Below are 11,787 nucleotides of genomic sequence, written 5' to 3'. Positions count from 1 at the left end.
CCCCATGGGGGTGTGTTGTGTTGTACCCTATGTGGTTGTGTTTTGCCCTATTGGATGTGGTGTGTTGTGCCCCATGGGTCTGTGCTGTGTTGTGCCTATGGGGTTGTGTTGTGCCCTATGTGGTTGTGTTGTGCCCTATGGGGCTGTGTTGTGCCCTATGGGGGTGTTGTGTGTTGTGCCCTATGGGATGTGTTGTGTTGTGCCTTATGGGGATGTGTTGTGTTGTGCCCCATGGGGGTTGTGTTGTGTTGTGCCCTATGGGATGTGTTGTGTTGTGCCCTATGGGGATGTGTTGTGTTGTGCCTTATGGGGATGTTGTGTGTTGTGCCCCATGGGGATGTGGTATGTTGTGCCCTATTGGAGTGTGTTGTACCCCATGGGGGTTGTGTTGTGTTGTGCCCTATGGGGTTTTGTGTTGTACACCATGGGGGTGTGTTGTGTTGGGCCCTATAGGGATGTGGTGTGTTGTGCCCCATGGGAGTGTGTTGTGCCCTATGGGATATGGTGTGTTGTGCCCTATGGGGCTGTGGTGTGTTGTGCCTCATAGGGATGTGTTGTGCCCTATGGGATGTGGTGTGCCCCATGGGTCTGTGCTCTGTTGTGCCCTATGGGGGTGTTGTGTGTTGTACCCTATGGGATGTGGTGTGTTGTACCCCATGGGGGTGTGTTGTGTTGTACCCCATGGGGGTGTGTTGTGTTGGGCCCTATAGGGATGTGTTGTGTTGTGCCCCATGGGGGCGTGCTGTGCCCCATGGGGATGCTCTCTGGATGCTGGTACTTGCCAGGCTGTAGGCTCTGCCCCAGCACTAGGGTCACAAATGGGAACTGCTCAATGTTCCTGCTGGGCACAGCTCTGTGTCCACACTGGGTAAGGGCACAGTGTCCCCATTGGGCACAGCTCCGTGCCACCATTGGGCATGGGGACACTGCAGTGCCAGCCCTGGCACAGGGGTCAGTCTGTGCCTCCAGCAGCCACAGGGATGGCTCAGTGTCCCCTATGGGCACAGGGATGGCTCAGTGTCCCCTTTGGGCATAGGGATGGCTCAGTGTCCCCTATGGACACAGGGATGGCTCAGTGTCCCCTATGGACACAGGGATGGCTCAGTGTCCCCTATGGGCACAGGGATGGCTCAGTGTCCCCTATGGGCACAGGGATGGCTCAGTGTCCCCTATGGACACAGGGATGGCTCAGTGTCCCCTATGGGCACAGGGATGGCTCAGTGTCCCCTATGGGCACAGGGATGGCTCAGTGTCCCCTATGGACACAGGGATGGCTCAGTGTCCCCTATGGACACAGGGATGGCTCAGTGTCCCCTATGGGCACAGCCCTGAGCCTTGTGCTCCAGGTGGGTTTATGCCATTACAGGGCACGGGCTCATCTTGCTGCGGGCCGCCCTTACGGTGCCAGGCGCTCCGTGAGCCCCGGGGGCTGTTTGCCCCCCCGGGAAGAGGACGGGGGGTCCCGGCGGGGTCACGCAGCGCTGAGCACTGACAGGGGACAGGTATAAATAGCGGCACTGCCGGCACCGCCCGTCACATGGCGCTGGCACGGACCCCCGGCACGGCTGGAACGGACCGGGCTGTAATGGGGACAGGGCTGTAATGGGGACCGGGCTGTAATGTGGACAGGGCTGTAATACGGACCGGGCTGTAATGTGGACAGGGCTGTACTGCGGACAGGGCTGTAATGGGGACAGGGCTGTAATGTGGACAGGGCTGTAATGCGGGCCGGGCTGTACCGCGGGGCTCCCAGCTCGCACGGCGCCGACACCCCGAAGTTTGGGGGGGTGTTGGGACGGCAGCTCCGGGGGCCCCGCTCGGCCCCGCAGACGGACCCCGGGCCGACAGATCCGGTCTGTGCGGGGCGGCTGTGAGCGCAAAGCTCCGCACACGGGGTCGCAGCCCCCCCCGCCGCTCACCCGCTCTAAAAATACCGCGCACTGACAGCGACAGCTGCGCCCGGCGGCGCGTGGCCGGGGACTGAGGCCCCACGGCCCCATCGCCCCATCGCCCCACGGCCCCATCTCCCCACGGCCGCACCTCCCCATCTCCCCATCGCCCCGCCGCCCCACGGCTCCCCCCGCACGTCGCTCCCCCCGCAGCCCCCCCGGCCGTTCCCGCACGGCGGCACGCGGCCCAGCCGACGGCGCAGCCCCGCGTGGCGCAGCGGGACGCCCTTAAGCCGCCCTTTCATTGCGCCGCTCCGCTCAATGCCGGCCGCTGCCGGGGCCGTGTCCGACACGCTCGGGGAGCCCCCCCCGGCACGGGGTCACCGTGCGCCGAGGGCAGCCCCCCCTTCCCCCCGCCCCCCTTTATCCCCACCGACCCCCCTCGGGGTCCCGGTGCCGCCCCGTAGGCGGTCACACGTGTGTGTGCAGCTCACGCAGGACACGTGTCGGCTCCGATGTCCCCCCGCCCCCCCCCCCCTTCCTCCCCCCGGCGGCCCCGCGAGCTCCTGCTTTTAATTAGCGGCTCTTAAGTGTGAAACAAAGCCGGGGCCGGGGGGCCCTTCCCGAGCCCCGGGGCTCCCGCCGCAGCTCCCCGTCCCCCCGCCGTCCCGCAGCTCCCGGCGCTGCCCATCGCGGTTTCCACCCCCGCTCCGGGTCACCCCGCGCTCAGCCGGCACGTCCCGCTGTCCCCACGCCCCGCGGTCCCCGTGGGGGCTCGGTCCGTCCCCGCGCGTGCCCGGAGCTGCCCCCGGCGCCGGGAGGAGGGAGGGGGGCACAGACACGGATGCTCCCCCCCATCCCAACGCGGCTCAACCCCAGCGCCGGTGCGGGTTGGGGCTGCGGGCTGCCCGTCCCGAGAGCGGACCCCGAGAGCCGGCCCGGCCCGGCCGGGTCCCAACCGCCCCCGCCGCGGGGACAGCACCGGGGGTCCCGGGCGGGGCCGCGGGGTTCCGCTCTGCCCGCCGCCCCCCCGCCCCTCCCCCCGCCCCGCAGCCGCGCGATGGTTTCAATTACGCCGTGAAAGGCGCTGGGGCCCTTCGAGCGGGGCTGCTGCGCGCGGCTACAGCCGAGCTGACGGCAACGGGGAGGGGGCGGGGGGCAGAGCTGCCGCCAAGGGCCGCCGTGCCCCCCCGGGGCTGAGCATCCCCCCCCGACGTCAGCACCCCGCACAGCTCCGCTTTGGGCTCGGGGTGTCCCCGTCCCACGGAGCGGTTCCGTACGGGGGGGTCCGTGCACAGCGGGGCTCCGAGCGGTGCTGTGCGGGGGGAGAGGGATAAAAGGGGGGGGGGGCACTCGAGAAAGTCGCCGTAAAAGTCGCTCGGTGCCCAAAGCTCCGCCCGGGAGGGTCCGGCCGGGGATGCGGGGGAGGGACGGGGAGAAGTTGGGCAGCGCCGAAAAGTTTTTCTGGGGGGGTCGGGGAGGGGCGCGGAGCCCCCGGGGCGGGGTGGGGGGTTGGGGGGGGTCGGGGGGGCCCGCAGGGGGGGGCGGGGCGTGCGCGGGTCGGGCTGCGATTGGCGGGGCGGGGGGCGGGGCGGGGGGGGCCGCTCCTCCCGGCGGGGCCGCGGCGGCGCCCCGCACAAAGGCGGCGGGTGGGAGCGCGGCGGCGGCTCCGGGCGCGATACGGCGCGATACCGCGCGATAGGGCGCGATAGGGCCGCGATAGGGCGCGATAGGGCCGCGCTGGGAGCGGGGCTCGGCGAGCACAGGGGCGCGGGGCGGAGCGCGGACCCCCCCGGCGCCATGCGGGCCCCCCCCGGCGCGCTGCCCGCCCTGGCCGTGCTGCTGGCCGGGCTGAGCGCCGCGCCGAGCCGGGGGCAGCCGCACGGAGAGAAGGGCATCTCCGTGCCCGACCACGGCTTCTGCCAGCCCATCTCCATCCCGCTGTGCACCGACATCGCCTACAACCAGACCATCATGCCCAACCTGCTGGGCCACACCAACCAGGAGGACGCGGGGCTGGAGGTGCACCAGTTCTACCCGCTGGTGAAGGTGCAGTGCTCGCTGGAGCTCAAGTTCTTCCTGTGCTCCATGTACGCCCCGGTGTGCACGGTGCTGGAGCAGGCCATCCCGCCCTGCCGCTCCATCTGCGAGCGCGCCCGGCAGGGCTGCGAGGCGCTGATGAACAAGTTCGGCTTCCAGTGGCCGGAGCGGCTGCGCTGCGAGAACTTCCCCCGTCACGGAGCCGAGCAGATCTGCGTGGGGCAGAACCACTCGGAGGACGGCGGCTCCTCGGCCTCCCTGCTCACCAGCATCGCGCCGCCCGCCGCTCACGGCACCCCCGGAGCGCCGCGCTACGCCACCCCGGAGCGGCCCTTCCACTGCCCGCGGGCGCTCAAGGTGCCCGGCTACCTCAACTACAAGTTCCTGGGCGAGAAGGACTGTGCGGCGCCCTGCGAGCCCTCCCGGCCCGACGGCCACATGTTCTTCAACGAGGACGAGATCCGCTTCGCCCGCGTCTGGATCCTGGTCTGGTCGGTGCTGTGCTGCGCCTCCACCTTCTTCACCGTCACCACGTACCTGGTGGACATGCAGCGCTTCCGCTACCCCGAGCGGCCCATCATCTTCCTGTCGGGCTGCTACACCATGGTGTCGGTGGCCTACATCGCCGGCTTCGTGCTGCAGGAGCGCGTGGTGTGCAACGAGCGCTTCCAGGAGGACGGCTACCGCACGGTGGTGCAGGGCACCAAGAAGGAGGGCTGCACCATCCTCTTCATGATGCTCTACTTCTTCAGCATGGCCAGCTCCATCTGGTGGGTCATCCTGTCCCTCACCTGGTTCCTGGCCGCCGGCATGAAGTGGGGCCACGAGGCCATCGAGGCCAACTCGCAGTACTTCCACCTGGCCGCCTGGGCCGTGCCGGCCGTCAAGACCATCACCATCCTGGCCATGGGGCAGATCGACGGCGACCTGCTGAGCGGCGTCTGCTTCGTGGGGCTCAACGGCATCGACCCGCTGCGGGGCTTCGTGCTGGCGCCGCTCTTCGTCTACCTCTTCATCGGCACCTCCTTCCTGCTGGCCGGCTTCGTCTCCCTGTTCCGCATCCGCACCATCATGAAGCACGGCGGCACCAAGACGGAGAAGCTGGAGCGGCTGATGGTTCGCATCGGGGTGTTCAGCGTGCTCTACACCGTGCCGGCCACCATCGTCATCGCCTGCTACTTCTACGAGCAGGCCTTCCGCCAGCACTGGGAGCGCAGCTGGATCAGCCAGCACTGCAAGAGCCTGGCCATCCCCTGCCCGCTGCACTTCACGCCCCGCATGACGCCGGACTTCACCGTCTACATGATCAAGTACCTCATGACCCTGATCGTGGGCATCACGTCGGGCTTCTGGATCTGGTCGGGCAAAACGCTGCACTCGTGGAGGAAGTTCTACACCAGGCTGACCAACAGCCGGCAGGGAGAGACCACGGTGTGAGCCCGGCCCTGCAGGACGAGGGCTGCCCTGCACCCCCCCAGCTCTTTCTTTCTCTCTTTCTCTCTCTCTCTCTCTCTCTCTCGAGTTATTATTGTTGGTTGTTTTGTAATTAAACCTGTAAATAGCACTTGTAAATTTAATTATATATTTCTATTTAAAAAGAGGGGAAGCGGATCCCAAAGCGGGGAGCCGGGTGCGGTGCCGGCCCGTTCCCGCAGTGCCGGTGGGACGGAGCGGGGACCCGAGGGAGGAGGAAGCGCCGTTTGTGCCGCTGCGTTTCCCGGCTCCTCCCGGATCCCGGCCGCGTTCGGGGCCGCTCTGCCGCCGGAACGACGCGTCGGACCCGACCCGGCAGCTGCGCCTTAAATACAGAGAGTGAAACAAGCTCCGCTGTGCTCCGCGCCGCTCTGTTTTATTTCCATCACGTCGAGCAGGGCGCTGGGACGGCGCTGGGACGGCGCTGGGACGGCGCTGGGGGCTGAGCGGCCCGTCCTGCTGCAAACAAAGAGCGTGAGCAGAAAGATGGGGGGAGAGAAAGGAGACCAGGACCAGCCCTCATTGCAGCCCAGGAATCCGCGCCGCGGGGCGCAGCGTCGGCCCCGAGGAAAGAGCTGCGTTTGGGGCAGGATCGGGGCTGTTTGTTAGGGCTGTTATTAGGGCTGTTATTAGGGCTGTTATTAGGGCTGTTGGGGCTGTTGGGGCTGCGGGAGCCGGGGGACGAGCGGGGGATCCCGGCTGGGTGCGAGTCGTGCTGTCGGTGTGCGGGATGGGGCCGTGCTGTCGGTGTGCGGGATGGGGGCCGTGCTGTCGGTGTGCGGGATGGGGGCCGTGCTGTCGGTGTGCGGGATGGGGCCGTGCTGTCGGTGTGCGGGATGGGGCCGTGCTGTGACTCATCGCCGTGTTGGGGCCGGGACAGAACTTCGTGCTGAGCTGCGCTGTGCGGCTCAGCCGGACTGTGACCTTCCATCCCCGGCCCCGGGACAGGCGGCAGCTCACACGGCGCCGGTATAAACCGAGCGGGGTTCGGGGCAGGAAGGAGCCGAAGGGGTTACGGCAGCGCCGCGCGTCTCCAGCAGTTTGGAAAGGAAAAGCTCCTTGGATCCGGCTGGATTTTCCAGCGATGAGCTGAGGGGGAGGGGGGGGGGGGGCCGGGCGTCCCGGCGGGTCGGAGCTGTCGGAGCTGGAGGGGCCCCACCGTGAGGGGCCGAGCTCTGTGCCCCGCTGCGTGACGTGCTACGGGGGGGAAACACGGTGGGGTCCGGTGGGGTTTCGCATCAATCCCCCCCCCCAGCGCTGTGAGCGGGGCGGGACGTGTGAGAATACGGGATGGGGGCTCCCGGAGGGACCCCGCGTTCAGAGCGGGCGCTCAGTGCTGCCGGGGCGGCTGGGCGGGATGTGGCCGGGCAGGGGAGCGGGGCGGGCTGTTATGGGGGGCTGTGTGGGTGGACGTGGGGTGGGTGGGCAGGGGCGGGGGCTCAGCGTGTCACCTCCATCCTGTGTGTCCAGGAGTGGTGGGATGGATTGGAACGGGGGGCGTGGGACAGGCAGGTATGGGGTGATAGACATGGGGGAGGTGGGACAGATGGATGGATATGGGATGGATGGATATGGGATGGATGGATATGGGATGGATGGATATGGATGGGTGGATGGATGGATGGATGTGGGTTGGATGGATGAATATGGATGGATGGATATGAGATGGATGGATAAGGATGGATGGACATGGGATGGGTGGATATGGGATGGATAGATATGGATGGATAGATAGATATGGATGGATATGGATGGATGGATATGGGATGGATGGACATGGGATGGATGGACATGGGATGGATGGACACGGGTGGACGGATGGCTATAGATGGATGGGTAGGCATTGAGTCGACATGGGATGGATGGATGGATATGGATGGATGAATGTGGGATGGATGGATATGGATGGATGGACATGGGATGGATGAATATAGATGTATGGATATGAGATGGATGGATATGGGATGGATGGATATGGGATGGATGGATATGGATGGATGGGTGGACAGGGATGGATGGATGGACAGGTGGATGGATGGCTATAGGTGGATGGGTAGGCACTGGGTGGACATGGGATGGATGGATGGATATGGGATGGATGGATATAGATGGATGGCTGGATATGGATGGATATGGATGGATGGATGGATGGATGGATGGATGGATGGATGGATGGATATGGGATGGATGGATATGGATGGATGGACATGGGATGGATGGATATGGATGGATGGATATGGATGGATGCATATGGATGGCTGGATATGGATGGCTGGATATGGATGGCTGGATATGGACAGATGGACACAGGTGGGTGGGTGGCTATGGATGGATGGGTCGGCACTGGGTGGACATGGGCTGGATGGACACAGGATTCATGGGCACTGTACAGTTGGACATGGGCTGGATGGCCCAGCACCCCACCCCCTCCCCGCACCCATCAGTGCTGCAGCACCCAGCACCCCCCCCATCCCCCCCCCTCCCCATCCCCCCCCCCCATCCCTGCCGGCTCTTCCTGCCCAGCTGTCCCGCGGGGCGGAGGGCGCGGGGGCCGGGGCAGGAATTCGGCCGGGGCTGAGCAGCGCTCGGCAGCTCCGGAGACAGAGCAGCCTCTGAATGCGGGGAATGTTTTTGCAGCTGGAGTCCATTAGGGGCGGGCTCGGCGGCTTTATTAATCCCAGCGTTATTGCTCAAGAGGCGCGGGACGGCAGCGGGAGCGCGGGGTGCGGCAGGGGGGAGAGCGGCTGGGGGGGGAAAGAGCAGCGAGTGTGCGAGGAGGAGCCCCCTGCTGATGCTGCCCTATAGGGGCCGCCCCTCTGCACAGGATCCCCCACAATGGGGGTTTCCTTTGTGACAGGGGCTGCCCCGTGATGGGAACATCCTCCCGATGATCTCCGAGGTCTTTTCCAACCTGGGTAATTCTGTGGTTCTATGGAGGGTTCCCCACTGAGGGAGGTTCCTCCCCAGTGAAGGTTTGTCCTACAGTGGGGATTTGATCCCTGATGGAGCCTGCCCTGCTGATGGAGGATCCCCATCACGGAGCTTCCCCCATTGATGGATGTTCCCGTTGATGGAGGTTCCCATTGATGGAGGTTCCCATTGATGGATGTTCCCGTTGATGGAGGTTCCCATTGATGGAGGTTCCCATTGATGGATGTTCCCATTGATGGAGGTTCCCATTGATGGAGGTTCCCATTGATGGAGGTTCCCATTGATGGATGTTCCCATTGATGGAGGTTCCCATTGATGATGTTCCCATTGATGGAGGTTCCCCATCATGCCGGTTCCCCATCTCGGAGGTTTCTTCACAACGGGCTCTCACCACGATGGACGTTCCTCCATCGGTTTCCCCATAACTGGGGTTTCCCCATGATGGAGGTTTCCCTGTTATGGACGTTTCTCCTGTCACTGGGTTTTCTCTGCAGTGGAGGTTCCCATTGATGCAGGTTCCCATTGATAGAGATTCCCACTGTTGGAGGTTCCCCCATTGATGGATGTCCCCATTGATGGATGTTCCCATTGATGGATGTCCCCATTGAAAGAGGTTCCCCCACTGTTGAATGTTCCCATTGATGGAGATTCCTCCATTGATAGAGATTCCCACTGTTGGAGGTTCCCAATGTTGAGGTTCCCCCATTGATGGACGTTCCCATTGATGGAGGTTCCCCCATTTATGGAGGTTCCTACTGATGGATGTTCCCATTGATGGACGTTCCCATTGATGGAGGTTCCCCCATTTATGGATGTTCCTACTGATGGATGTTCCCATTGATGGATGTTCCCATTGATGGAGGTTCCCATTGAAAGAGGTTCCCCCACTGTTGAACGTTCCCATTGATGCAGGTTCCCATTGATAGAGATTCCCACTGTTGGAGGTTCCCCCATTGATCGAGGATCCCCCATTGATGGATGTTCCCACTGATGGAGATTCCCATTGATGGAGGTTCCCGCTGTTGGATGTTCCCATTGATGGATGTTCCCATTGATGGATGTTCCCCTATTGATGGAGTTTCCCATTGCTGTATTTGAGGTGCTGCTGTCCTGCCTGGGTTTCTCTTTCTCCTTTCATTTCCCCAGTTCTCTTTATCCTTTTTCCTTTCTTTTCCCCATTTTTTCCCTCTTTTTCCCATTTTCTCATTTTCTTTTTCTCAATTTTCCCATTTTCTCCCCTTTTTCCCCTGTTTTTTTCTCCCCCCCCTTCTCTCTCTCTCCCCCCCCTCCCCATTCCCCCCCCCTCCCATCCCTCTCCCCATCCCGGTGTCTCCGCCCCCCGCACCCCCCGTCACCCCCATCCATCCATCCGTCCCCGCATCCCCCGCCCCCACCCTATAGGAACGAACCGCCCCAAATCGGAACCTCCGTGTGTTTCTGTGGGGCTGCATCCCCCCCTGCCGCCCGCACCATGAACGGGGCGGATCCGGGATCCCAAAGCTCAGCTGTGGGGCGCTGCGACCCCAAATCTCACTGGTGCCGATCCGAAATGGCCGCTCTCACTTATGGGGCTTTTCTGGAGCTGCGCCCATTCATTAATCCGGGGAAGAGCTCAGCCCCGACAGAGCAGCGACCCGCCCCATATGGTGTGGGGTGTGTGGGGTGTGTGGGGCGGTGATGGGGTGTGTGGGGCAGGGGGTGCAGAGGGGCTGGGGGCGGCCCATGGCTGTGGGGTGAACGGTGTGGGGCAGAGCCACAGAGTGGGGAGTGTGATGGGGGGTGGAGTGTGGGGTGTGTGTATGGGGGTATGGGGTGTGGGATATAGGGCATGGGGTGTGGGATATAGGGGATGGGATATAGGGCATGGGGTGTGGGTTGTAGGTATGGAGTGTGGGATGTAGGGTATGGGGTGTGGGATATAGGGGATGGGGTGTGGGATGTAGGGGATGGTGTGGGGCTGTGGGGTATGAGATGTATTAGGGTATATGGGGTATGGATACGGGGCACGAGGTCAGTGATAGGGGATATGCGATAGGGGATTTGGGGTATGAGGTGTGTATGGGGATATGGGGCACAGGATATGGGGTATGAGATGCGGTGTATGGGATGTGGGATATGGGAGAGGGAACAGAGGATGTGTGGTGTGGGATGGAGGGGTTGGGATTCACGCTGTGGGTCAGGGGGTGCACACTATGGGGTTGGATGCAGACTATGGGGTTGGGATGCACACTATGGGGTTGGGATGCACACTATGGGGTTGGATGCAGACTATGGGGTTGGGATGCACACTATGGGGTTGGGATGCAGACTATGGGGTTGGGATGCACACTATGGGGTTGGGATGCAGACTATGGGGTTGGGGTGCACACTATGGGGTTGGGATGCAGACTATGGGGTTGGATGCACACTATGGGGTTGGGATGCAGACTATGGGGTTGGATGCACACTGTGGGGTTGGGATGCAGACTATGGGGTTGGGATGCACACTATGGGGTTGGGATGCACACTATGGGGTTGGATGCACACTATGGGGTTGGATGCACACTATGGGGTTGGGATGCACACTATGGGGTTGGGATGTGCACTATGGGGTTGGATGCACACTATGGGGTTGGATGCACACTATGGGGTTGGATGCACACTATGGGGTTGGGATGCACACTATGGGGTTGGGATGCACACTATGGGGTTGGGATGCACACTATGGGGTTGGATGCACACTATGGGGTTGGGATGCACACTATGGGGTTGGGATGTGCACTATGGGGTTGGATGCACACTATGGGGTTGGATGCACACTATGGGGTTGGGATGCACACTATGGGGTTGGGATGCACACTATGGGGTTGGATGCACACTATGGGGTTGGATGCACACTATGGGGTTGGGATACAGACTATGGGGTTGGATGCAGACTATGGGGTTGGATGCACACTATGGGGTTGGATACAGACTATGGGGTTGGATGCACACTATGGGGTTGGATACAGACTATGGGGTTGGGATGCAGACTATGGGGTTGGGATGCACACTATGGGGTTGGATGCACACTATGGGGTTGGATGCACACTATGGGGTTGGGATGCACACTATGGGGTTGGGATGCAGACTATGGGGTTGGATGCACACTATGGGGTTGGATGCACACTATGGGGTTGGGATGCACACTATGGGGTTGGATGCACACTATGGGGTTGGGATGCACACTATGGGGTTGGATGCACACTATGGGGTTGGATGCACACTATGGGGTTGGATACACACTATGGGGTGGGACTCGTGCTGTGGGCGCTGCTCTGGGACGCCCCGCCCCCCGTCCTACAACTCCCATAATCCCTCAACGCCGGAAGTGGGCGTGTCACTACCAGGCCCCGCCTTCCTCCTCTGGACTACATTTCCCGTGATCCCTTCGCACCGGAAGTGGGCGGGACTTCCGCCGCGGGCCGTGCGCAGC

General features: G+C 62.8%; 1 protein-coding gene across 1 annotated transcript; it reads left to right on the top strand.

Annotated features, from left to right (window-relative positions):
* The first annotated feature begins 3,481 nt into the window (after positions 1 to 3,481).
* Positions 3,482 to 5,493, top strand: FZD2 (frizzled class receptor 2). The gene has a single exon (XM_015885512.2). The coding sequence runs from the start codon at positions 3,690 to 3,692 to the stop codon at positions 5,364 to 5,366; it is 1,677 nt and encodes a 558-aa protein (XP_015740998.2). The 5' UTR covers positions 3,482 to 3,689; the 3' UTR covers positions 5,367 to 5,493.
* The last annotated feature ends 6,294 nt before the right edge of the window (positions 5,494 to 11,787 follow it).

Source organism: Coturnix japonica, chromosome 24 (assembly GCF_054131305.1).
Source record: "Coturnix japonica strain WE chromosome 24, WE-NBRP24, whole genome shotgun sequence".
Taxonomy (NCBI): Eukaryota; Metazoa; Chordata; class Aves; order Galliformes; family Phasianidae; genus Coturnix; species Coturnix japonica.
Note: the sequence above shows the minus strand (reverse complement) of the source record. Positions and strands in the feature narration are given on the sequence as shown.